The sequence below is a fragment of the Theropithecus gelada genome, chromosome 6, assembly GCF_003255815.1.
Source record: "Theropithecus gelada isolate Dixy chromosome 6, Tgel_1.0, whole genome shotgun sequence".
Classification (NCBI taxonomy): Eukaryota; Metazoa; Chordata; class Mammalia; order Primates; family Cercopithecidae; genus Theropithecus; species Theropithecus gelada.
Window position 1 is genome coordinate 62,890,977 of NC_037673.1, and position 25,880 is coordinate 62,916,856.

The 25,880-nt window shown below is 38.7% G+C and overlaps 2 protein-coding genes across 7 annotated transcripts in view; one reads left to right on the forward strand and one right to left on the reverse strand.

Moving 5' to 3' along the window:
• Window positions 1-2,125, forward strand: part of TRAPPC13 (trafficking protein particle complex 13) — a 42,087-nt gene extending 39,962 nt beyond the window's left edge. For 2 of the 6 annotated variants that reach the window (XM_025388632.1, XM_025388634.1), the window contains 2 exons: window positions 52-199; window positions 512-2,125. In XM_025388632.1, coding sequence (XP_025244417.1) covers window positions 52-199; window positions 512-619 — 256 coding nt within the window. In that variant the 3' untranslated portion in view covers window positions 620-2,125. Of the gene's footprint in view, window positions 1-48; window positions 200-511 lie in introns of all 6 variants that reach the window. The other 4 variants (XM_025388633.1, XM_025388636.1, XM_025388631.1 and 1 more) reach the window with 3 other exon arrangements.
• Window positions 1,923-25,880, reverse strand: part of SGTB (small glutamine rich tetratricopeptide repeat containing beta) — a 60,882-nt gene continuing 36,924 nt past the window's right edge. The window contains exons 6-11 of the mRNA XM_025388638.1: window positions 22,659-22,763; window positions 16,646-16,784; window positions 16,484-16,546; window positions 8,199-8,236; window positions 7,869-7,952; window positions 1,923-6,330 (exon numbers count right to left, since the gene is read on the reverse strand). Of these exons, the coding sequence (XP_025244423.1) occupies window positions 6,219-6,330; window positions 7,869-7,952; window positions 8,199-8,236; window positions 16,484-16,546; window positions 16,646-16,784; window positions 22,659-22,763 (541 nt within the window). The 3' untranslated portion in view covers window positions 1,923-6,218. The remainder of the gene's footprint in view (window positions 6,331-7,868; window positions 7,953-8,198; window positions 8,237-16,483; window positions 16,547-16,645; window positions 16,785-22,658; window positions 22,764-25,880) is intronic.

Genomic DNA, 25,880 nt, shown 5'->3' on the forward strand with positions numbered 1-25,880 from the left:
TCTTTGTGAAATGAACAAGATTTATTCCTATTATTCTGATTCCTCCAGCAGTGAAAGGACTATGGATCTGGTTTTGGAAATGTGCAATACCAATTCCATCCACTGGTGTGGAATTTCAGGAAGACAGCTGGGAAAGCTGCATCCAAGTTCTTCACTCTCTCTTGCCCTTACTCTGCTTTCTTCAGTACAGGGACTGCAAGTATGCTGTCTTTTCAAAAATTCCAATATTTGGGGGCTGTTAACTTACAAAAATTGGTTTTTCAATGCATCATTATTTATTGCCATAACAAATTGTTTGGTCCAAAATGAAAGCTATATTCAGAAGGTTTGCACCTCAAAATTGAGTAATAATTAATGAAATGTCTGTACAAAATAAAGTGCAAGCAGTGTAAAATTGAAGTCTTTGTTTCAAAAGTCATTTGTGATATTCATATTTCCTCTGAATGGATGAAAACTTAGACTCATCTTTCTCTCTCTCTCTCTCTCTCTCTCTCTCTCTCTCTCTCAATAGAGCATCTCTGGCTTAAGACTAACAGACACATTCTTAAAGAGAACATATGAATATGATGACATCGCACAAGTCTGTGTGGTATCTTCTGCCATTAAAGTGGAAAGCTGAAGGAAATTTCCAGTTACGCTTTTCATTTAGTTTCACAGAACTGCTTTTTGTCACCTTTGTAAAATGATGACGTCAACAGCGAAGTAAATATGTTATTTAAATTTCTTTCCTGTAAAATAGTTAAAATATTAAATATTTGTTTTGAAGAGATCTGATTTTATGTTGTAAGTTATGTTCGAAATGAACATGTGTAGATTTTCTACACCTATTTAATTTCATTTCATTTTAGATGACCACTGGACTTTGTTCTCCAAAAGCTGTGTATCTGAGACCATTTGTCCCTAGCCAGTATCTAGAACACGAGTCAGCAAACTTTTTATGTAAGGTACAAGACACTAAATATTTTAGGCTTTGCAGGCCATAAGGTTTCTGTCACAAATACTGAACTCTGCCATTGTACTGCAAGAGCAGCCAGTAGGCAAAAAAAGTACAGTGGTGTACATAAAAAGCAGCAGCTGGACTCAGGAAGCTGAGGCAGGAGAATCACTTGAACCCAGGAGGCGCAGGTGGCAGTAAGCTGAGATCATGCCACTGTACTCTAGCCTAAGCGACAGAGCAAGACTGTCTCAAAAAAAAAAAAAAGAGGCAGCTGGACAGATTTGGCCTGCAGGGTATAGTTGGCTGACCTCAATCTAGAAGAAAGAGTTGTTTCTTAGAACTTTGTAACATTTTGTTTAGAAATATTTCAGTTAACTCCAGTTTTCTTCCTAGCTATTCAGTCAGCAGAAAAAGTTTGCTTAAAACAAAGGGGGTAGTCCCCTTATAACCTAACCTGGTATTTGTTAACACAGTATAAGCTTTCTAATTGTTTTCAAAATTACTGTAATGGTTTGTGTCTGTATTTGTATATTATACCTACAAACATACATGTCTTTCAGCTACTGAACAGATCAGAATTGGTTTTACTTTTTAGGTTGTTGATTTTTTTCATTAACTATTAACTAAGAATAATACTTATTATAAGCCAAAAATTGCTGGGTTTTTTCCTCATTGATTAAGCCACTTATTTTTATATGGTATATTTAAATAATTTCTATCTTCTGATATGATTTTAAACTCTACATCATGTGTTACTGTTATAAAACTTTCTGCATGTGATCACACTTAGTTATGAGCAAAGCAGTGAGAAAGTTGAGGTGATAAACAACTTTGCAGCATTAATGTAACAAAAAGTTTAAGTATTTTGTCAGGAAAACAAAAGCTTAGGCTGTTAAATAAAAGCTATTCTATTTTGGTAAGTTGAAATTCAAGAATGTATATATAATTTCTTAAATGTAAGAGTGCATTAAATCAAATACAAAAATTGGTTTTTCAATGCATCATTATTTATTGCCATAACAAATTGTTTGGTCCAAAATGAAAGCTATATTCAGAAGGTTTGCACCTCAAAATTGAGTAATAATTAATGAAATGTCCGTACAAAATAAAGTGCAAGCAGTGTAAAATTGAAGTCTGTCTTTGTTTCAAAATGATTAAGATTGATTAAATGATGAAATAATATTTTATGGCCACTGCACTGGATACTTGGATTGTTTTTCAAGCATCTTCTTATGACTGAATCTTCTGTTTCATTCTGTTTTAAATCTTAAAAGTAATATCATGGTCACTTGGAATCTGCTCTGTACTTTAATTATAGTCTCTTCTGTTATAAACAATAACGTGGACACATATTTTTCATAGTTTTAAGTAAAGATTAGATAATGCCATCTCAGAAAGGATCTGTTTAACCTATATTATAAAAGTTAGATACACAATTTGGTACATTAAATGAAAATGTCATTTGCATATATAGAACCTATTCTGTTTTACATAGTATCATAATAGCTACAGCTACTACAAGAAATGGAAGTCAAACATTTAGTAGGGTGCTTAAAGAGTTAGTTTAATAATGTCTTCTTACTTTTCTAGTTAGATAGCAACTGTATTTCCCAGACAAGCAAGAAAATATATGGGGCAGTTTTTATAAATTGAAAAGTAGCTAGCACAATCCAACCACGCAAAATGTTTTTGAAATAGCTTGCAATGCTGTGATTCCAAAGTGATCAAGGTACTTGAAGAGCAAAAATGGCTTGAATAGAATGGAAATGTAGGTAAGTGGACAGATAGCATCTGGATTGAATTTGTTACAGGTGGTATATTAGCAAAGAAACAAATAGAAAAGTGAAATGGAAGAAATATACCAATTTCCCATTATTTCATATAAAAAGAATGGCTAATTTACAGATGTTAGCACATGAAGACATTGTTCTAAAGTTTTTTTTCTTATAGTATCTTTGGGTAATACTAGTCAAATAAAATGAGTTGGGAAGTATTTTCTCCTCTTCTGTTTCCTGGAAGAGATTGTTAAGAATTGCTATTATTTCTCCCTTAAGTGTTTGGTAAAATTCATCATTGAAGTTATCTGGGCCTGTAGTTTTCTTTCCTGGAAGGTTTTTAACTTAACCACAAACTCAATTTCCTTAATAAATACAGGTCTGTTTAGGTTTTCTATTTCTTCAGTGAGATTTCTAGTTTGTATCCTATAGGGAATCTGTTTCATCTAAGTTGTTAAATATACAATCGTTGAGTTGGTCATGGTGTTTTCTAGTTAGCCTTTTAATACCTATAGTGTCTGTAGTGTATCCCCTCTTTCATTTCTGACACTGTGAATTTGTATCTTCTGTTTTTCTAGGCAGTGAGCTAGAAGCTTATCTTATTGCTCTAAAAGCATTTTAAATGCACTCAAGATAGTTACGCTAGAAACTTTGACTTCTTATTCAACACTGAATATGGGTGACTAATTTTTAATTAAGAATCTATTTTGCTTTTTATATCACAGTAATGACTTCTATGTGTTAGTAGTACTACTTCGTTCTGTGTAATACTGGAATACTAGGAGATTATTCTAACTTAGTGAAAAACAAAGTTGGCTTAGATGGAATACGAATTTAACTTCTGAGGGCCGAAGACTTGAATTCTGCTTTTTTTAAATTCTGCAGAACTATATATCTTCATACAGATCTTCACTGTAGCTTTAGCCAGGTGCTTAGGTGTTTGCAGGTCTAATTGAGAAACCTCTAACCTAGTGTTCCTCTAAGTTAGAGTCCCTGGATCTGTATCAAAACCACCTAGTGTACTGTTTAAAATGGCCATTCCTAGGCCTTATTACAGGACCTACTATAACAGAATTGAACACGTGGCCCTGAATCTGCATCTTTAATGAATTCTCCAGGTGAGTCTTACAATGAAGTTATAGAACTACTATTCTGACGTCACAAAGTAGAAAGATAAAAGTTGGTTTTTAAACCTCAAGATACAAAATAATTAGTCTCTCTCTTTTTTTTTTTTTTTTTTTTTTTGAGATGGAGTCTTACTCTGTCACCTAGGCTGGAGTGCAGTGGCGCAATCTCAGCTCACTGCAACCTCCACCTCTCGGGTTCAAGTGATTCTCATGTTTCCGCCTCCCACGTAGCTGGGACTATAGGCACCTGCCACCAAGCCAGGCTAACTTTTGTATTTTCAGTAGAGGTGAGGTTTCACCGTGTTGGCCAGGCTGGTCTCAAACTCCTGACCTCAGGTGATCCCCCCCGCCTCAGCCTCCCAAAGTGCTGCCATTACAGGCATGAGCTACTGCGCCCAGCCGATTAGTCTTTTGATAAGGGTTCTATAAGGCCTAATCATCTGCATTATTACTAATTTAATTTTATATTGCTTCCTGGCCAGGCACAATGGCTCACACCTCTAATCCCAGCACTTTGAGGGGCCAAAATGGGCAGATGACTTGAGGTCAGGAGTTTGAGACCAGCCTGGCCAATATAGTGAAACCCTGTCTCCATTAAAAACAAAAATTAGCGGCCAGGCACAGTGGCTCACGCCCGTAATCCCAACATTGGGGAAGCCAAGGCAGGCAGATCACAAGGTCTAGAGATAGAGACCATCCTGGCCAACATAGTGAAACCCCGTCTCTACTAAAAATACAAAAATTAGCTGGGCATGGTGGCGTGTCCCTGTAATCCCAGCTACTTGGGAGGTTGAGGCAGGAGAATCACTTGAACCCGGGAGGCAGAGGTTGCAGTGAGTCAAGATTGTGCCACTGCACTCCAGCCTGGCGACAGAGTGAGACTCCATCTCAAAAAAAAAAGAAAAATTAGCTGGGCATGGCAGTGGGCACCTATAATCCCAGCTACTTGGGAAGTTGAGGCTCGAGAATCACTTGAATCCAGGAGATGGAAGTTGCAGTGAGCTGAGATCGCAACACTGCACTCAAGCCTGGCAAAAGAGTAAGACTCCATCTCAAAAAAACCCCACAAAATTTATATTACTTCCTTTTTCAGTTTTCCCTTGTAAAACTTGTGAAGTCATTACATGTCAGCACCAATTTCATGATTAATAAAAAATATACTCTAGTTGGAATTAAACTCTCATCATCAATGTAGTTAGACCCATGCTATTTATGCCTAATGCCCCTTTTCTCCACTAACTAATATGGCATCTCATTTATAATAAAATATTTTAAGTCTCCTGTTATATTTAAATTGCATCAAATTTAAATTATGTTAACTATAAGACTGGCATGCCAAGCCAAATTATCACAGAAGCTTACATGAACAAGCAATGTTAGTGATAGATGCTTTTTGTTATCCATCAAATAATTACTAAGTTTTCTTTTTTAAAAAAATCACTGTTTATGGGCACACAATTAAATACCATTTAGAACATCCTTAACTTAGGACCAGGTCACTGGCTTAGTTAAAATATGTTTATATTTGATAGTTTCCAAGGTAAGGTTACCACTGGGGAAATTGTGATAATTGAGTCATCCAGTTATATCACTGACCTAACCAGTACATTAAGGATGTCTAAATGTATCTTATTGTGTGTTTAGCGTAAGTGGCCATGCTAATGTTATCAATACCAAACTGCAGACAAGATTAGTTAAGAACTATGCAGAAAACCTGAGCATCCTACCTTTACTTTCTGTACATTCACATTACCAATTTTTTCCTTTCAAAACATCCCTTGCATCAAGTGCTACTTTCTAACAGCTCTTAAGATTCTCTGTTCACCAGAACAAACAACATTAAAGATCATATTGGTTCCCATGTTATATATTCATTACTGATAGCACTTATCAAAGCTAAATGTAGATAATATTCCTTCTTTCCTGACATACTGCTCAGTGGCAAGTACACTTCTCAACCAGCATAGGAAACCTTTGGGTCACTTCCCCTCTCAAAAAACTGCTTAAAGGAAATTGGAGCTAAAGAGCTTACCAACAAATAGTCCTACTAGAGTTCAATAAATATACTTTGCTATTAAGTCTAATATACAAATATGATAGAAGTTTGAAAATGGAACCTTATCCCAGTGCTATATTGGCACTCAACAAGGCTAGTGATCACTTCCAAAGGAGTCATGTTATGTTTTGAGTTTGTCTGTGATAAACCTATTGTCTAAACGGATGTATTCTTTAAGAATATACATAAGAGGTTTTCCTCCATTATTTTCACACATCAGATATGTTGTTTGGTTTTTTGAACGAGGGAGGGGACTATCTACAACAAATACTTCATTCATAGCCATAAACCATTTGTATCTTGGGCTTGAGCCCCGGGTCAAATCAGGAATGCTCTTCAGCGCTGCTGCTGAATGATCTGCTCCGGATGTGATTTCTCAGTTGCTCTATAAGTTCAGGATTTTGTTGCTGTATCTGCTGAGCAAATTGCTGTCCCCTGTAGTAAAGAGGCAATGTGGTTTGAATAGGGAATTGCCAGTCACATTTACCCATGCAAAAAGAACTGCAGAAAATGTGGGAGCTACCTAAAGGGGACTTTTTTCTACAAAAGTTTTAGAGCCATGTCTTTAGTATCTACAAGTTTACCAATGCCTCCATATCGCATTATTACAATGCAGTGTTCTTTATAAGAAACAAAACACCCATGCTAAAAAAAATAAGTACCTCAATTGGGTGAAATCTGCTTCTCTAGTGCTAATGACAAAGAAGCAAAGGGCTAAGAAGTGTATGTTTTTATTGTATGTGCTAAAATATAATGCTTTTATACGCAAGTCAATAGTCTCATATAACACCCAGTTTGGGATGCTTTTGGAGGTCACCTAACAAGTAATTTTAAAAACACTAAGAAGTTTAACACAAATTGTAGTGTGTGACCCTCTATTGCCAGTGTTAGATATTATTATACGCCATTTAAAGGTCATTCTAAAAACGCAATATTCTAAGTGGATACACGGTTGTGCTGACAAAGAACAAATGGTACTGTGGCTTCATATAAAGTGTCCAGCGAGAGCATCAGACACAGATTCAAAAAGCAAAGTTATCTTCACCAATCTGATACAAGTGGAGGCAATATGCTCAAGTAACGAGAAGATGCAAGTAGTTCCTCTAAGTGCTGACAGGCACTGAAAAAGTTTGAATACAAGTTTCCTGAATTGCCTGAACATTAAAGTATGTAACATGTGATTTTAAACTATGCATGTGTACCTAAATTGATATATATTTTAACAGGATATTTGACTTTCATCTGCGTCCCTGAGTAGTTTGAAGTCTGCTGAAAAACTTGGATCTTCATTGGGAAAAAATGGGGGATTAGTAGCTTTATATATATATGAGATCACAATTTATTTGGATATACGATTTTTACCATTTGTCTCCATACCCTCAAAGTACCAGGGCACCAATCCTTGGGACCTTCTGTAAGCAAAGATATAGTATTGATACCCCCACTTAAAAACCAATGACCCTAATTTCACACTGACAACACAATCAAGTAAAATTAAAATTAGGCTGCAAATGAAAAAGATTGACTGTGCCATCGGTTCCTTAGCAAGTCAGTAACCTGTACCTCAGTTTCTCTAGCCATTGGGTAGGGATATAAATTATCTACTTTTGTAATATCTGTCCCTCACCTGCCTTATTGAGATGGTACCAAAAAAGAAAAAGAAGCAAGAGATTCTGCTGGTACTTGAAAGTCCCAAAAAATAAAGCATAATGAACGGGGGAAAAAAAAAAGGCATAATAAACATGATTCTTTTTCTCAACAGACAGGACTGGCCAAACTATCTAGGTATGGATTCCTGCCCTGCAGTCTAAAAAGTGGTTCTAATTCATGAACTTCTTTCAGATTTAGTAACAGTAAGGAGGCCAAAGTTACTAACGGTAAAAGATAAAAAGAAAGCCCTGACCCCTCACCATAGAGATAAGCTGTAAAACATAAAATACATCTTCACTATTTCTGTTTTAAATAATACTTACGCTTGGATGAGGCTTGACAGGTCAGTTAGGCCCCCAACTCCAGCAGCAGGTCCCCCAATGGCATTTGTCATCATTCCTGACATTCTAGAGTACACAAGAAATACATCACTGGGATTGGTATATATTCTTAACAAATAGGACAACTGGACGAGGAAAACTTAATAAAATAAACCCATGTTATACCAGTAGCTAGGCCAAATGTATGTGGCTTTAAGCTCCAACTGACTGTCATTCAGAACAGTTTCATCATTTTTGAGCTAATGTGCTCAAATTAGGAGCCTGGCAAGTAGAAGGTGGGGGAAGTGTAATAAGCTCTTTCTATATACTTACAGCTGTTGAACTTGAGGGTTCTGCATTAAACTTGCTGCCTGAAATTGAAAAATAGCACCTCCCATTAAAGGCAGTTAATATGTAGGGATCTTTAACAAAGATTTTTTTTTAGAAGAACGAAAGGTAAACCATGTATGCACTAACATTTTGTAGAGTTTCAGTGTGCTATGCAAAGTAAATGGGAATGTAAAAAGAGAGAAGGTACGAGAAAAAATGGCATTAAGAAGACACAGTGAGGATACAGAGATTACAAACAACACTATAAACTGAGGATGTTGACAGCAGTTTACCTCCTACTACTGATCAGACCAATTAAGCCAAAAGGAAAAATAGGAACTTATAGTTAAGGGGTCTCCTACACTTGAGAAGGTCCATTCCAAACGAGCTCTTAAGAGATGTGACTTTGCTCCATGGGGCCCAGCAGTTTCAATGCTTCCCATGCTTACGGTGGCACAGGGGATTATATTTATGTGCACACACACTTTTAAAACATTTTATTTTGAAAGCATGGTAATGCTTTCAAATGTTTTTTTCCCCTCAAATTGGTAATGTCAACAATATCATGTAAAATTTGAATGTAGTCTAAATCTTTGTAGACAATAGATTTTATTCACAGACTCTCTATGAGGTGTTGGGAAAAGCCACCACTTGCTTCTATTACCAGAAAGATCACTGACTGATTCGTAAGTAATTCAAAACTTTCCTCAAGTCCCAGTCAGGATGGGTGCCTCTAAGCCAACCCATAAGTGCTAAAGGCATTACACAGGAAAAGCGGGATGGATGAGCTATAAACATGAAACGCTGGTTTTGCAATCCCTTTAAACTAGTTCTGCAACAATAGTTCTTCTCCTTCTCCCAGAATCTAGGACCTAGAAGAAATTTAGAACAGATCTATGGCTTTTCCGGTCACTTTTCAATGAGCAGTCCTCCTGTCACTTTAAGTTCTATAAAATGACCTCCAGTTCAGCAATTAATGTCTCAGTGTAACAACGAAATACATAAAGCTTCATTTATAGGTAAAACTTCTCCCTTCCTAGCATGGGCCTGCTACAGATTGACCAGTTGTAGTAGAAAAGAGGGACCATTGACTGCTCTGTTCCCTATAGTAGGGGTCCCCAACCCCTGGGCCACGGACTGTTAGGAACCAGGCTGCACAGCAGCAAGTTAGCGGTGGGCGAGCAAGCACTACTGCCTGAGCTCCACCTCCTGTCAGATCAGCTGCAGCATCAGATTCTCATAGGAGCAAGAACCCTATTGTGAACTGCGCATGTGAGGGATCTAGGTTGAGTGCTCCTCAAGAGAATCTAACAATTCTCCCCATCCTGCCTCTACCCCCTACCCCCGGTATGGTCCATGGAAAAATTGTCTTCCATGAAACCAGTCCCTGTTACAAAAAGACTGGGGACTGCTGTCCTACAGTGCTTTTTTTTTGGAGATGGAGTTTCACTCTGTCACCCAGGCTGGAGTGCAATGGCATGACCTCAGCTCACTGCAGCCTCTGCCTTCCCGGAGTCAAGTGATTCTCCTGCCTCAGCCTCCCAAGTAGCTGGGATTACAGGCGTGCACCACCATGCCCAGCTAATTTTTCTATTTTCAGTAGAGATGGGGTTTCGCCAGGTTGGCCAGGCTGGTCTGGAACTCCTGACCTCAAGTGATCCGCCCATCTCAGCCTTCCAAAGTGCTGGGATTACAGGTGTGAGCCACCACACCAAGGCCTATAGTCCTTCTTTATCCTGTAGTGCTTCCAGTCCTCTTCCCCCAGCTTGCTGATTAAGAGTTATGGCCCTCCAGGGTGAGGGTTAAATGGAGGGAAAGGTGAAAGGAGCAGCAAAGTTCTTATTTGATGACTGGTATTATCTTACTAGTTTTGCATTGGTGCTCTTTGAGTTTGCAAGGTATTCAAAAACTATGTGGTTCTCTTATGGGGTACTTTCTGGTGTTCTTCAGACACTTCTGCTTTCCCTAGGCCCCTGGAGATTTTTTATCTATTCTTTGAAAATGGTAATTTACCCTCTGGATGAATGCTATGACTTTCCCTTCAGTCTCAGGTTCTTGGCAGTCCTCCAGAGATTCTCTGTCTTGGGAACCTATTACACTTCCAGGAAAGCCTCTTGGACATATTCAGACACCCTCTCTCACAACTGTGTGTGCTCACCTCTGCTCCACTCTCATCAGTACAGTAACTGCCCAAACCACACAGCTAATTCTGCCACTGGCTTTCCGGCTGAACCATCAGGTAGAAAGTATCCGTACCAGAAACACCCTTTCTCAGCGAGGGCTTGAGATGAGAGCAAGCCTCCCTAATTCCTTCATCTAGGGAGCCCTAGAACTCTGATAGCTCTCTCCAAAAATCTTGTTTAAATTTCCATCAACTTTGCCTTTTTTACGAGTCACAAAACATGTTTTTTATCCCCATCTTTTGCAACTCCTACATGGTGGTCTCACACCTTATTTTGGTACATAGCAGCTTGGAGCCTAAGCCAAACCTGAAACTAAAAGAATTCCATTTTTCACATCCTGTTACAATACCATAACCTGAGTCCTGGAATGGGTAACTATGCTTCCAAAAAAAAAAAAAAATGAAGTCACAAGATCTACAAAACATGTATTTGCTAGTATGGTAAGAAGGCTGAAATTTGATGAGGGAAAAATAAAAACTACCAATTGCTAAAAAGACTTATCCCACTTGGAATGAGTCATCTGTGTATTTCAGTTCAACAGAAGATTTAATGGATGCAAGACACATTTTTTGAAGGAAACAGAAGATGACTAAAAACTGATTCCTGCCTTCCAAGGGCATATCATGTGAGAGAATAATTCTCATCCAAAGTATACAGTCACCCCAGGAGCTTGATATGCCCTGGGAACATCCTAAACCCACTAAATGAAAGTTACCACATACTGAACCAGAGCATGTATGTTCTCAAAAAGGCCCAGACATTATTTTGTTGGTTTGTAAGAATAGAGGACATACATATGAGATATATATATATATATATGTGTGTGTGTGTGTGTGTGTGTGTGTGTGTATGTGTGTGTGTGTGTATATATATATATATATATCAAACTCTAAAGATAAAAAACAAGGCAGACAATGCTGAGGGGCAAGCCTAGGGAACCGCAATGGCCAAATACTCAAACTGCAGATGTTAGATATCTTCCTAGGACCACTTTTATGTAAGAGAGTAGTTTTTAACCTTTCATCTATTGGCAGATTCCTGTACCAATCTCACAAAAAATAAGATGCTCTCCTGGAAAAATGCACATATACACATGTACACAGATTTTTATGTACAATTTTGGGAAAATCCATGAGCTTCCTGAAGTCCATCCATGGCTTTCCCACAGGAGGTACATGGACAAGTTAAGAACCCTGCCATTCAGCCAGAGAGAAAGGCCAGGCCACCTACAAAGGAAGCCCATCAGACTAACAGCGGGTCTCTCAGCAGAAACCCTACAAGCCAGAAGAGATTGGGGGCCAATATTCAACGTTCTTAAAAGAATTTCCAACCCAGAATTTCATATCTGGTCACACTAAGCTTCATAAGCAAAGGAGAAATAAGATCCTTTTCAGACAAGCAAATGCTGAGGGAACTCGTTACTAACAGACCTGCCTTACAAGAGTTCCTAAAGGAAGCACTAAATATGGAAAGCAAAAACTGTTACCAGCCACTACAAAAGCACACTGAAGTACACAGACTAGGGACACTGTGAAGCAACCATGTAAGTTTGCAAAATAACCAGCTAGTGTCATGATGATAGGATCAAATTTACACATAACAATACTAACCTTAAATGTAAATGGGCTAAATGCCCCAATCAAAAGACATAGAATGGCAAGCCAGATAAAAAAACAATATCCATCAGTGAGCTGTATTCAAGAGACCCACTATACATACAAAGACATACATAAGCTCAAAATACAGGGATGAAGGAAAATTTACCAAGCAAATGGAAAACAGAAAAAAGCAGTGGTTACAATCCTAGTTTCTGACAAAACAGACTTTAAATCAAAGAAGATCAAAAAAGACAAAGAAGGAAGCAGAGATTGTAGTGAGCTGAGATCGTGCCACTGTACTCCAGCCTGGGTGACAGAGCAAAACTCTGTCTCAAGAAAAAAAAAAAAAGACAAAGAAGGGCATTACATAATGGTAAAGGGTTCAATTCAACAAGAAGAGCTAACTATCTTAAATATATATGCTCCAATACGGGAGCACCCAGATTCACAAAGCAAGTACTTCGAGAGCCTCAAAGAGACTAGACGCCCACACAATAATAGTGGGAGACTTTAACACTCTGCTGACAATATTAGACAGATCATCAAGACAGAAAACTAACAAAGATATTCAAACCTGAACTCAGCTCTGGATCAAGTGGACCTGATATCTACAGAACTCTCCACCCACCCAAAAACAACAGAATACACATTCTTCTTATCACAACACAGCACTCAATTCACTCAAAACCACACAACTACATGGAAATTGAACAACCTGCTCCTGAATGACTTTTGGGTAAATAACGAAATTAAGGCAGAAATCAAGAAGTTCTTTGAAACTAATGAGAACAAAGAAACAACATACCAGAATCTCAGACACAGCTAAAACAGTGTTAAGAAAGAAATTTATAGCACTAAATGCCCAAATCAAAAAGCTAGAAAGATCTCCAGTTGACAACTTAACATCACAACTAAAAGAACTAGAGAAACAAGAACAAACAAACCCCAAAGCTAGCAGAAGACAAGAAATAACCAAGATCAGAGCTGAACTGAAGGAGAGAGAAACACAAAAAACCCTTCAAAAAAAAAAATCAATGAATCCAGAAGCTAGTTTTTTGAAAAAAATTAATAAACTATAGCTAGCTATACTAATGAAAAGAAAAGAGAGAAGATTCAAACAAACACAATAAAAAATGGTAAGGGGGATATTACCACTGACCCCACAGAAACACAAACAACCATCAAAGAATACTATAAACAGTTCTATGCACATAAACTAGAAATTTTACTAATCAATTTCTAGAAGAACTTCATAAATTCCTGGACACATACACCCTCCCAAGACTGAACCAGGAAGAAACTGAATCCCTGAACAAACCAATAATGAGTTCTGAAATTAAGGCACTAATAAATAGCCTACCAACCAAAAAAAAAAAAAAAGTCCACGACCAGATGAATTCACAGCTAAATTCTACCAGAGGTAGAATTTAAGAGCTGGTACCATTCCCACAGAAACTATTCTAAAAAATTGAAAAGGAGGATCTCCTCCCTAACTCATTCTATGAGGCCAACATCAACCTGATACCAAAACCTGGCAGAGATATAACAACAGAAAAGAAAACTTCAGGCCAGTATCCTTGATGAACATTGATACAAAAATCCTCAGCAAAATACTGGCAAAACACATCCAAGCAGCATATCAAAAAGCTTATCCACCACAATCAAGGAGGCTTCATCCCCAAGATGCAAGGCTGTTTCTACATATGGAAATCAATAAATGTGATTCATCTCATAAACAGAACTAAAGACAAAAACCCCATGATTATCTCAATAGACGCAGAAAAGGCCTTCAATAAAATTCAACATCCTTTCATGTAAAAAATTCTCAATAAACTAGATATCAAAGGAACACACCTCAAAATAATAAAAGCCATATATGACAAACCTACAGCCAATATCATACTGAATGAGCAAAAGCTGAAAGTATTCCCCTTGGAAACCAGCACAAGACGAGAATATCCTCTCTCACCATTCCTATTCAACATATTAATAGTATTGGAAGTTTTGGGCAGGGAAATCAAGCATGATAAAGAAATAAAGGGTATTCAAATAGGAAGAGAGGAAGGCAAACTATCCCTATATGCAGATGACATGATCCTTTATCTAGAAAACACTATTGTCTCAGTGGAGAAGTTTCTTAAGCTGATAAGCAACTTCAGCACAGTCTTAGGATACAAAATTAATGTGCAAAAATCGCTAGCATTCCTACATACCAACAGGCAAGTCAAAAGTCAAATCACAAATGAACTCCCATTCACAATTGCCACAAAAAGAATAAAATACCTAGGAATACAGCTAACAGGCGAAGTGAAGGAACTCTTCAAGGAGAACTACAAACCGCTGCTCAAGGAAATAAGAGAGGACAGAAACAACTGGAAAAACATTCCATGCTCATGGATAAGAAGAATCAATATCATGAAAATGGCCATATTGCCCAAAGCAATTTACAGACTCAATGCTATTCCCATTAAACTACTCTTAACATTCTTCACAGAATTAGAAAAAACTATTTTAAAATTCATATGGAAGCAAAAAGAGCCCAAAGAGCCAAGGCAATCCTAAGCGAAAAGAACAAAGCTGAGGCATCACGCTACCCAATTTCAAACTATATTACAGGGCTACAATAACCAAAACAGTGTGGTACTGGTACAAGAACAGACACATAGACCAGTGGAACAGAACAGAGAACCCAAAAATAAGACTGCACACCCACAACCATCTGATCTTTGACAAACCTGGCAAAAGCAATGGGGAAAGGATTCCCTATTAAATAAGTGGTGCCAAGAGAACTGGCTAGCCAAATGGAGAAAATTGAAACTGGACCCCTTTGCTACACTATATATATACAAAAATCAACTCAAGATGGATTCAAGACTTAAATGTACAACCCAAAAATTATAAAAACTCTATAAACCTAGGCAATATCATTCAGGACATAGGCACAGGCAAAGATTTCATGATGAAGATGCCAAAAGCAATTGCAACAAAAGAAAAAATTGACAAATGGGATCTAATTAAACTAAAGAGTTTCTTTTCCACACCAAAGAAACAATCAACAGAGTAAACAGACAATCTACAGAATGGGAGAACACTTTTGCAATCTATCTATCTGACAAAGGTCTAATATACTGTATCTATAAACAAACAAATTTACACGAAAAAAACAAACAACCCCATTATAAAGTGGGCAAAGGAAATGAACAGACACTTCTCAAAAGGAGACATATATGTGGCCAATAAACATGAAAAAACAGCTCAACATCATTGATCATCAGAGAAATGCAAATCAAAACGACAATGAGATACCATCCCACACAAGTCAGAACAACTATTATTAAAAACTCAAAAATAGGCCAGGTGTGGTGGCTCCTGCCTGTAATCCCAGCACTTCGGGAGGCTGAGGTGGGCGGATCACCGGAGGTCAGGAGTTTGACCAGCCTGGTCAACATGGTGAAACTCCATCTCTACTGAAAATACAAGAATTAGCCAGGTGTGGTTGTGGGTACCTATAATCCCAGCTACTCAGGAGGCTGAGGCAGGAGATTTGCTTGAACCCAGGAGGTGGAGGCTGCAGTGAGCCAAGATCCCACCATTGTACTCCAGACTGGGTGACGAGAGTGAAACTCCGTCTCAAAAACAAACAAACAACAACAACAACAACAACAAAAACAGATGCTGGTGAAGTTGTGGAGAAAAAGGAATGCTTTAATACTGTTGGTGGAAATGTAAATTAGTTCAGCCATTGTGGAAGACAGTGTGGTGATTCCTCAAAGACCTAGAAGCAGAAATACCATTCGACCCAGCAATCCCATTACTGGGTATACACCCGAAGGAACAGAAATCATTCTACTGTAAATACACATGCATATGTATGTTCACTGCAGCACTATTCACAATAGCAAAGACATGGAATCAACCCAAATGCCCATCAATGATAGACTGGATAAAGGCAATGCGGTACATACACACTATGGAATACTATGCAGCCATAACAAGAAACAAGATCACGTCTCTCGCAGGGACATGGATGGAGCTGGAGGCCATTTTACGATTTTACTTAACAAAGTAACACAGGAAAAGAAAACCAAATAACACATGTTCTCACTTACAAGTGGGAGCCAAATGATAAGAACACAATGACACATGTAGGGGAACAACACACACTGGGCCTGTTGGAGGGCAGGGGATGGGAGGAGAGAAAGGACCAGGAAGAATAGCTAATGGATGCTGGGCTTAATACCTGGGTAATGGAAGGATCTGTGCAGCAAACTACCACGGCACACATTTTACCTATGTAACAAACTTGCACATCCCACACAAGTACCCCTGCACTTTGAAATAAAAGTTGGAAATTAAAAAAAAAAAACCCTGCTATAGCCTTATATCAACACTCCACTACAACTACAACCACAAAATCTCACTTACTTGTTTCTAAAAAAAAAATTGCATAGCTACATAGCTCTAAGGAAAACAAAGCCAGTAGAGGCAGAAAAGAAAGTATACTCACCATACTAATGAAGGCTGGATTATTTATCAAGCTAGCCATGTCAAAGCTCAGTCCAGTTCCTGTCTGTAAAACAATTATATCTGAGAATCAGTCCAACAACTACAATTACAATAACTTGTGAGTGACAGAAAATACTTCACTCATTTGGCATTAACAACTTACAGGACTGGATACCTCTCTTAACTTCTGTTCTGCTATTTTCAGATTTGACTTATAGGAATCATTTTCAGGATCAAGATCTAATGCCTTTTGATAACTTGTAACTGCTTCTTCAAATTTATTCATGGCAGTGAGGGCCAGCCTGAAGGGAATACAGAGTACAAGAATATGAGATACATGATTAAAGAACATCAGGACATCACAAACATCGTCAAACGTCTGTCTGTCTTGGTATTCAGTTCTAATCCAGATTACACTTAATTTATTCACTGTACTATGGCTCACAGGAGTAAAATTCCCTCCAACTTAAGATTCTATACATTTGAACTCTCACCATTTGCTTGCTGACAACCTGGTTGTCCTATAGATCATAAATTTAATGCTAGAGATTATCTTACTTATTCTACCATTTTTTAAGCCTAATATGTAAAATAATTTGCTTTATAAATGCCTAGAGTAAGTTCCAAAAGATGTGAGCTGACAATCCTGTGGTCACAAAAATCCATGATGCTAACACCATTTTTAAGGACTCTAAACTGTATTTGTGCTTCAAAATAGCCCACATGCTTTCTTCTTCCTAACAGAGCAACAATACATATCAATTTGCCATTAGGAAAACGGGCTGTAGTTATCAGATAACTATTTCTGATCAAAAGAGGTAGGTAAAATTAGAATCCTTTACAACTCAAATGACAAATTATACCAAGCACAAGTCAAAGAGTTATTAAATTTTAATGTTCATATTTACCTAGTTATAATTCACTTACTGAAAAATTATTACAGAACTAAACAATAACTGTATATATGGTGAGATGGTATTAGGGGTTTCTGTTTGTTTTAGGTTTGTTTTAAACAAATTACTATTTTCTTTTCTCTTTTTCTCTTTATCAGAACCTAATTCATTTTCTACCAGTCAACCATGTATGATACTTTATCAGAGTCCCCAGTTAATCAAAAGTCAGTAACTATTTATTGAAACTCTATGATATATAAGAATATTATTAAAATAATATCTAAAGATACAGAGGATCCTGGCTATGCGCAGTGGCCCATGTCTCTAATCCCAGCAGCACTTTGGGAAGCCAAGGTGGGTGGATCACTTGAGGTCAGGAGTTTGAGACCAGCCTGGCCAATATGGTGAAACCCTGTCTCTACTAAAACTACAAAAATTAGCCAGGCATGGTGGCAGATGCCTGTAATCCCAGCTACTAGGGAGGCTGAGGCAAGAGAATTGCTTGAACCCAGGAGGTGGAGGTTGCAGTGGGCCAATTTAGAGCCATTGCACTCCAACCTGGGTGACAGACTGAGATTCTGTCTCAAAAAAAAAAAAAAGTGTCTAAAGATACCAAGGATTCCACAATGAAAAAGATAAAGTTCCTAGCCCAGGCATAGCGGCTCATGCCTATAATCCCAGCACTTTGGGAAGCTGAGACAGGTGGATCACTTGAGGTCAGGAGTTTGAGACAGGCCTGACAAACATGGTGAAACCCTGTCTCTACTAAATACAAAAAATTAGCCAGGCATGGTGGCACATGCCTGTAATCCCAGCTTCTTGGGAGACTGAGGCAGCAGAATTGCTTGAACCCAGGAGGTGGATGTTGCACTGAGCCAAGATTGCGCCATTGCACTCCAGCCTGGAAAACAAGAGCGAAACTCTATTTCAAAAAAAAAAAAAAAAAAGATAAAGTTTCCTGACTTTAAGAAAATTTCATTCTACCTGGGGAAGACAGGCAACCAGGCAACAAGCATGCAAATAAAAAGGGCAATATTGAAGAGAATGAATAGGAGAGCTGCTCAAAAAGTAGCCACATTGGAAAGATCTGAGGGATGTAAAGAAAGTAGTCATGAAAATATGGGAGGAGCATTATAGTGGAAACAGCAATAAACAGAAAGATCCTGAGAAAGATGCAAGCTTGGTATTCTTAAGGTACAGGACAAGAGCTGATGAGGAGGGAACACAGAAAACAAAGCACAGAGAGATGATGTCAGAGAACAGTTGGGTGCCAGATGATACAGGTCCATTGCTTGGAGTTTGAACTTTATTCTGGTTGCAATGGAGTCACGTGATATAATTTGTGCTTTTGAAAGCTCACTCTGGCTTCTATGTAGAGGATCTACATGGGCAGAAGGGTAGAAAGGAGGCAGAGAGATCAGTTAGGAAGCTATTGCAGTAGCTTAGGTAAGAGATGTAGTTTGGACTAGGGCTATATGCAAGATAGCGATCAACACTTGGATTCAAGATATATATGGAAACTAGAATTGACAGGACTTGCTGATAGAGTATCAGTACTTATGTCAGGTGTAATAACAATGAAGGATGACTCAGGCTTTTGACCTGTGCATGGGAGAGATAAATAATTGTACAATGTATTGCGATTGGAAAGATTTTGGAAAGGAACATGAGTTCTGTCTGGGACATGTTAAGTTTAAAATACCTATTAAGCATCCAATCAGAGAGTTGAAAAGTAGTTGAATATATAAGTATGGAGTTCAAACAATATAACTTAGATTCAGTAATATATATAGTTGATTCTTATTCACAGTAGTCATGTTCTATAGTCATCATGAACAATGAATTAGCAAATACTGAACAATTGTTCCTAGGGAAAATACAGAGTTAGGTTCCTGCAAATATGTAAATAGTCATATTTTCATCAACTGATCAATATATAATCTTGTTTTTATGTGTGTTTCTGATTAAAGAAACTATTTAATGTATATTTTTTATTCATTAGCATTGAACTCATAGCCAATGGCACTAACTCATGTCTGAATGAAGCTTGTCTCATAAATGTACTTTCTCCATAAGGCACATTACAATCCTCTTGCACTTAGGAACACTAGATAACACTTCAGCCTATACTTGGGGGCCACTGTAAACAGCTAAATCACAAATAAAAGGCACAAAAATTAAAAAAAAAAAAACGTAGCACTAAATAGACTACTTCAGCATGAGAGCTGAAACAAAAAGGTAGAACAGCACCTTATTCACCCTCAGCAGAGATCGGGAACATCAGAAGACACATTTTCACTAATTGTGCATGCCATGAATGACCACAGAAGCAGAGTAAATATTGATTTGGAGATTACAAATCAATTAGCAAGTAGGCAAATTCATAAATACAGAATCTGCAAATAATGAGTATCAACTGTATATGAATTTTGAAAGCATGGAGCAGGATAAGCTGAACAGAGAGAATAGACAGAGAAACAGCAGCAGCAGAGGATGCAACCCTAAAATACAGCATTGTTTAGAGATGGTAGAGAGGAAGAACAAGCAAGGGAGACTGGAAAAGAGCACCCAGTAATGTGGAAGAGGAAACAGGGCAAGTGTGGCATCAGGATCCTAGAGAGTAATGTATTTTGACAATAAGTTAATAGCGGCCGGGCATGGTGGCTCACGCCTGTAATCCCAGCACTTAGGGAGGCAGAGGTGGGTGGATCACCTGAGGTCAGGAGTTCGTGACCATCCTGGCCAACATGGTGAAACCCCATCTCTACTAAAAATACAAAAACTAGCCAGGTATGGTGGTGGGCGCCTATAATCCCAGATATTCAGGAGGCTCAGGCAGAAGAATCACTTGAACCCAAGAGGAGGAGGCTGCAGTGAGCCAAGATTGCGCCGCTGCACTCCACCCTGGACAACAAGAGCGAAACTCCATCTCTAAATAAATGAATCAATAAATAAATGAATAAGTTGGCTTATGAAAAAATAAATGAATAAGTTAACTGCACCAAATACTAAAAGACGGTGTATGGTGAGGATTCAGAGCTGAACACTGGCCTAGGCAAAATAAAGACAACTGGTAACCTTGAATAGAGTTATCTCAGTAGACTGATTGTATTACTCAGGGTTCTCAAGAGAAAGGGAACCAATTGTGTATATATATATACACACACACATAGAAATATGAAGAGATTTCTTGTGATGGACTGGCTCACACAATTATGGAGGTTGAGAAGTCCTACCATCTGCTGTCTGCAAGCTGGAGACCCAGTAAAATTAGTGATGTAATTCCAGTCCAAACCCAAAGACTACAACCAGGACAATTGATGGTGTAAGTCGGGTCCAAGTCCAACGGCTTAAGAATGAGGAATGCTGAGGTCCAAGAGCAGGAGAAGATGGATGCTCCAGCTCAAGCAGAGACAGCAAATTTGCCCTTCCTCTATTTTTTTGTTCTATTTGGGCCCTCAAAGGAAAGGTTGATGCTTACCCACGCTGGTGTAGGTGATCTTCTTTACTCAGTCTACCGATTCAAATGCTAATCTCATACAAAAATTAGCTGGGCATGGTGGCTCACACCTGTAGTCCCAGCTACTTGGAAGGCAGGAGAATCGCTTGAACCCGGGAGGTGGAGGTTGCACCTGGGAGGTGGAGGTTGCAGTGAGCCAGGACTGCACCACTGCACTCCAGCCTGGGTGACAGAGTGAGACTCCATTTCAAAAAACAAAAAAAAAAAAAATGCTAATCTCTTCTGGAAACACACTCACAGACACACCCAGAAATAATGTTTTACCAGCTATCTGGGCATCTTTGCCCAATCAAGTTAACAAATAAAATTAACCACCATAGTGACATAGAACAGAAGCCCTACTGTAGTGAGCTGAAGAGGGAATAAGAGATGACAAAGATAAAACAGCAAGTACAGATAACCATCAGGGTCATAGAACGAGGAATTGAGAAGTGGGATGGTGGCTAGAGGGGAACACTGGGCAAAGGGATGGGTCCAACTAATGATTTTTTTTTTTTTTTTTTTTTTTTGAGACAGGGTCTCACTCTGTCACCCAGGCTGGAATGCAGTGACATGATCACAGCTCACTGCAGCCCCGACTTCCCAGACTCAAGCAATCCTCCCACCTCAGCCTCCCAAGTAGCTGGGACTACAGGTGTACACCACCACTCCTGGATAATTTTAGTATTTTATAGAGATGGGGCTCAAGCATTTCTCCCACCTTGGCCTCCCAAAGTGCTGGGATTACAGGTGTGAGCCACTGAACCTGGCTCAGTGAATGATTTTTTATGAACTTATCACATGCCAGTCATTATCATCTATTAGAGATGGAAGAACTAATGTTGTAGAAAATGAAGGGGGTTGTAATAGTTGCAAAGTTGTGGAGAAGGTACAAGGGGATGAGATCTTAAAGCAAGAGTGGAGGCAATGGTCTTAAGTAAGAATGCGCCTGTTTTTTTTTTTTTTTTTTTTTTGAGACAGAGTCTCAATCTGTCACCCAGACTGGAATACAGTGGCTCTATCTCAGCTCACTGCAACCTCTGCCTCCCAGGTTCAAGCGATTCTCCTGCCTCAGCCTCCCAAGTAGCTGGGACTGCAGGTGCTCACCACCATGCCTGGCTAATTTTTGCATTTTTAGTAGAGACAGGGTTTTGCCATGTTGGCCAGGCTGGTCTTGAACTCCTGACCTCAGGTGATCTGCCCGCCTTGGCCTTCCAAAGTGCTGGGATTACAGGCGTGAGTCACCACGCTCAGCCAGAATGCTTCCATTTTAACAAGAAAAAAAGGCATTCTGTGTAGATACAAATGTAGGTAGACTGATGGATTTGCAAGGAGGAAAATGAGTTGTTTTTCTTCAAATCATTTTCTTCTCAATTAAGTGTAAGGCAATTGTGTCAGTTGAGAGTCATCATAGAGGGAGTAGTGGAAATTTGAAGGGAGAGGAAGAGGGATGAAAGAGTCACATCAGAGAGTGGAAAGGTGACTAGAGGAAGGAAATAGAATAGAATTGTCTGCAATATTGAGTGCTCATCTGAGATTTGTGGTCATGGACATGAAATTAGTCAACTAAGTACGATTATATAATTTTCTCCAACAATCAAATCAGTCATCAATCATCTCACTTCCAAGTCACAGAAATTATAGTCATTTCCTCCCTTATGTTTTATTTATCTTCTTCTTAGTTCAGAGGGTACAATATTAAGCAGAAAATTCAAAACCAAGCCATTAAGGACAGCATACCTGATGCTACATGGTACTACTTGGAACATTCTCCCAGAACTTACCCCATTCTCCCATAGGCCTTACTGTACTTTGAATCGATTGCTATTGCTTTTTCACAATCCTTTATCGCATCTGTATAGTGACCTAATTTGCTCTGAGCAGCAGCCCTAAGAGAAAGAAAAGATAATTTTATTAAAGGCAGTTTTCAAGGCACTAATTTAGATTTTTCAGGTACTCATAACACTACCTTTTTCTTGTTCCAATTTGTAGATCATTCCCACTAAATTTCTAAGTCAAACTGTCTAAGATAATTATGTAATAAAATGAAAACAAAACAAAACAAAAAGCTCAGAAACTTCTGTGCAGAAAAAAGTATGCAGGCTGCCTTTCACTGTTTGCTTTGCTATAGAAAGGACAAATATGCAAGTCATACAACTAGTCTACCTATTTATACCCTTTCTAGTTTGTCCAAACAGAAAAGTGAAAAAGCTAGGACATCTGGGCTACTATGGAGGCACAAAGAGTGAGTGATTGCTGTGAATGGCTACACAGAGGGTTGTGCTATTACGACTTTAACAGTAGGGTTAAAGTACAAGTAAAAGTGATATCCCAGTCCCCTGGCACTTTCTCTCATTCATTCATTTCTAAGGCCAACTAGATTTTATTTCTTTCAGTCTCCTAGAAGTTCTCATGATCTTGTCCCTCATCAAAAGGTTGAAGAGCCAACTTTGGAAAAAGAACACTTGCCTAGATCAAAATCCCTACAATAGTGACCTCTCCTCAATAACGTTTCCAAATAGGAAGAAACAGCTCAGAGGAGAAACAGGAAAGGAGAAGAGAAGCACTAAGATGGATGCTCAGAAGTCAAAGTGGGGTGCCAGAAACCAAGAAATAGAAGTTTCTTGGACCAAGGAGGGCCAAGGTCTGGTGACCACTTCTTCGATTTCTCACAACTACAAAGGAGAATGCTATGCTGCACAGCACCTCTGCCTCTACCACTGTAACTCCAAGACCTGGTACCCTTTCTATTAATTAAGGTAAAGAAGCACTTTCTGAAAATTTTGCTTGCAAGTCCAGAAATGAACTTAGGCTCCTTCATGTTCTTCAGTCTACAGACAAAAGTCTCATGCTAACCCAAGGTCTCTGACCTCATGTTCCTCTCCCATTGCAATCTCAGAAGCACTACTCTTGTTTTTGCTACCTCTATTCTTCTCTCTTTACCCATATTTGTTTTTTTGTTTTGTTTTGTTTTTTTCCTTTTTGTGGAGAACAGAGTCTTGTTATCCTGCCCAGGCAGGTCTTGAACTCCTGGGCTCAAGCTATCCTCCCACCTCTGCCTCCCTAAGAGCTGGGATTACAGGCGTTAGTCACTGCACCCGGCCCCATGTTAGTTGTTTTAATTGTCCTTAAAAACAATCTTTTTGTTTAACCACCCAGTAAACCATCTCTCTTCCTTGAAATTAGTCAAAGGTCACAACTTTCAAGGACCTAGCTGGAATCGAATAAGCACACGTGAAAACAATAAAGCTGATTAGAACACCACCTATCTCCAAGTATCAGTGAGGATCCTTGCTGATCCTCAATATTCTTAAGTATGTTCTAATCTCCTCCTATCAATCAAACTATAGATTAGGGTTATCTAATACTACTTTTATATCACATCCAGCTTATTATTATACTCTATAAATACTAGCTGTACATAGTAATAAATCAATTATTTGCTAGGTATCCACGAACAGAATGTGTTACGTAAAACCAATCCTGGATAGAAGAAGCTAAAAAAAAATACTGCCAATTCTGGAAGTTGAACCTGGGAATATAAACCTACTAAAATTTCACTAAAAATTAAGCACGTTTAGTGGAAAGAAAAGGAGAAGAAATAGGAGTTTAGTTCTAATTAAGCACATTTAGTGGGAAGAAAAGGAGAAGAAATAGGAGTTTAGTTCTGATTAACAGGAAGATGCTGAGAAATTTCCATCATAGCCTAGCTTCCACAAAGCAGATTAACAACATGTGAGTCTGGATCACTGACTTTTTCCCATCCAATGTGAGGATTCCAGGTCAATAAGCATTCGTTAAAGTTACACTGTGTAAGGAGCACAACCTTCCAGACTAGTACAGATCTTTCTTTTAGAGTAGCTTAACTCAGAGAAAATGTTAAGAGACCAACCTTGCAAAGTTTATATACTTCAATGGGTGACACATAGATACATACTCCCAAAAAGGAGATTTCAAGAAAACTCGTATTTATGCCCAATTTGGCCTTCTAAGCCACATTACTTTCAAGACAAAACTTTGTGTCACAGTAACAATAGGAATGAGACATTGCCTCAGAGCAAGCTCCTTTCTCTACCACTATAGAAAGCTCTTGTCCACATGTGATTTTAATCCATAAAGCCAGGAAGGTCCCTCAGAGGCCTCAAATGTTCTTGTCTATTCTGCCCGGTTGCTTGAAGGAGAACATTTCAGAGAGTGAAGTAATGCAAGCAATTAACTGAATGACAATGGAATCCTACCAACTCAGGAGGTTTTTTATTATTGTTGTTGTGTTTGTTTTTTTGAGACAGAGTCTTGCTTTGTCGCCCAGGCTGGAGGGCAGTGGCGCAATCTCGGCTCACTGCAACCTCTATCTCTCAGGTTCAAGCGATTCTCCTACCTCAAACCCCCAAGTAGCTGAGATTACAGGTGTGTGCCACCACGCCCTACTAATTTTTGTATTTTTAGTAGAGACAGGGTTTCGCCCTGTTGGCCAGGCTGATCTTGAACTCCTGACCTCAAGTGATCTGCCCACCTCGGCCTCCCCAAGTGCTGCGATTACAGGCGTGAGCCGCCATGCCAGGCCAGGAAGTTGAATCTGGGATTACAAAAATGGCTAAACCAAATTTCATCTAAGAATTAACATTTATTGAGAGAAAAGGAGTTAACGGACTAAGCTTTGAGACAGATTTTTAAAATAATTTTATTATATATAATAAGCAGAGCCACCGGAAGAAAGAAAAATTTGTCCAGAAACGGAGCATGAGATCTATACTAAGTCCAGGTCTTATATCTAACTCCATAGGCAAGGCAATACTATCTGCAAATTCACAGGCCTAGTGTCTGATCTATCACTGATATCTGATTCTAGATATCTGCGAACAGTGGTTTTGTAGAACAGCAAATGCTTCAATCTCATCTCTCTTCTGTCAAGAGTCGCACTTTCATGAGCTGAGATCCGGCCACTGCACTCCAGCCTGGGCGACAGAGCGAGACTCCGTCTCAAAAAAAAAAAAAAAAAAAAAAAA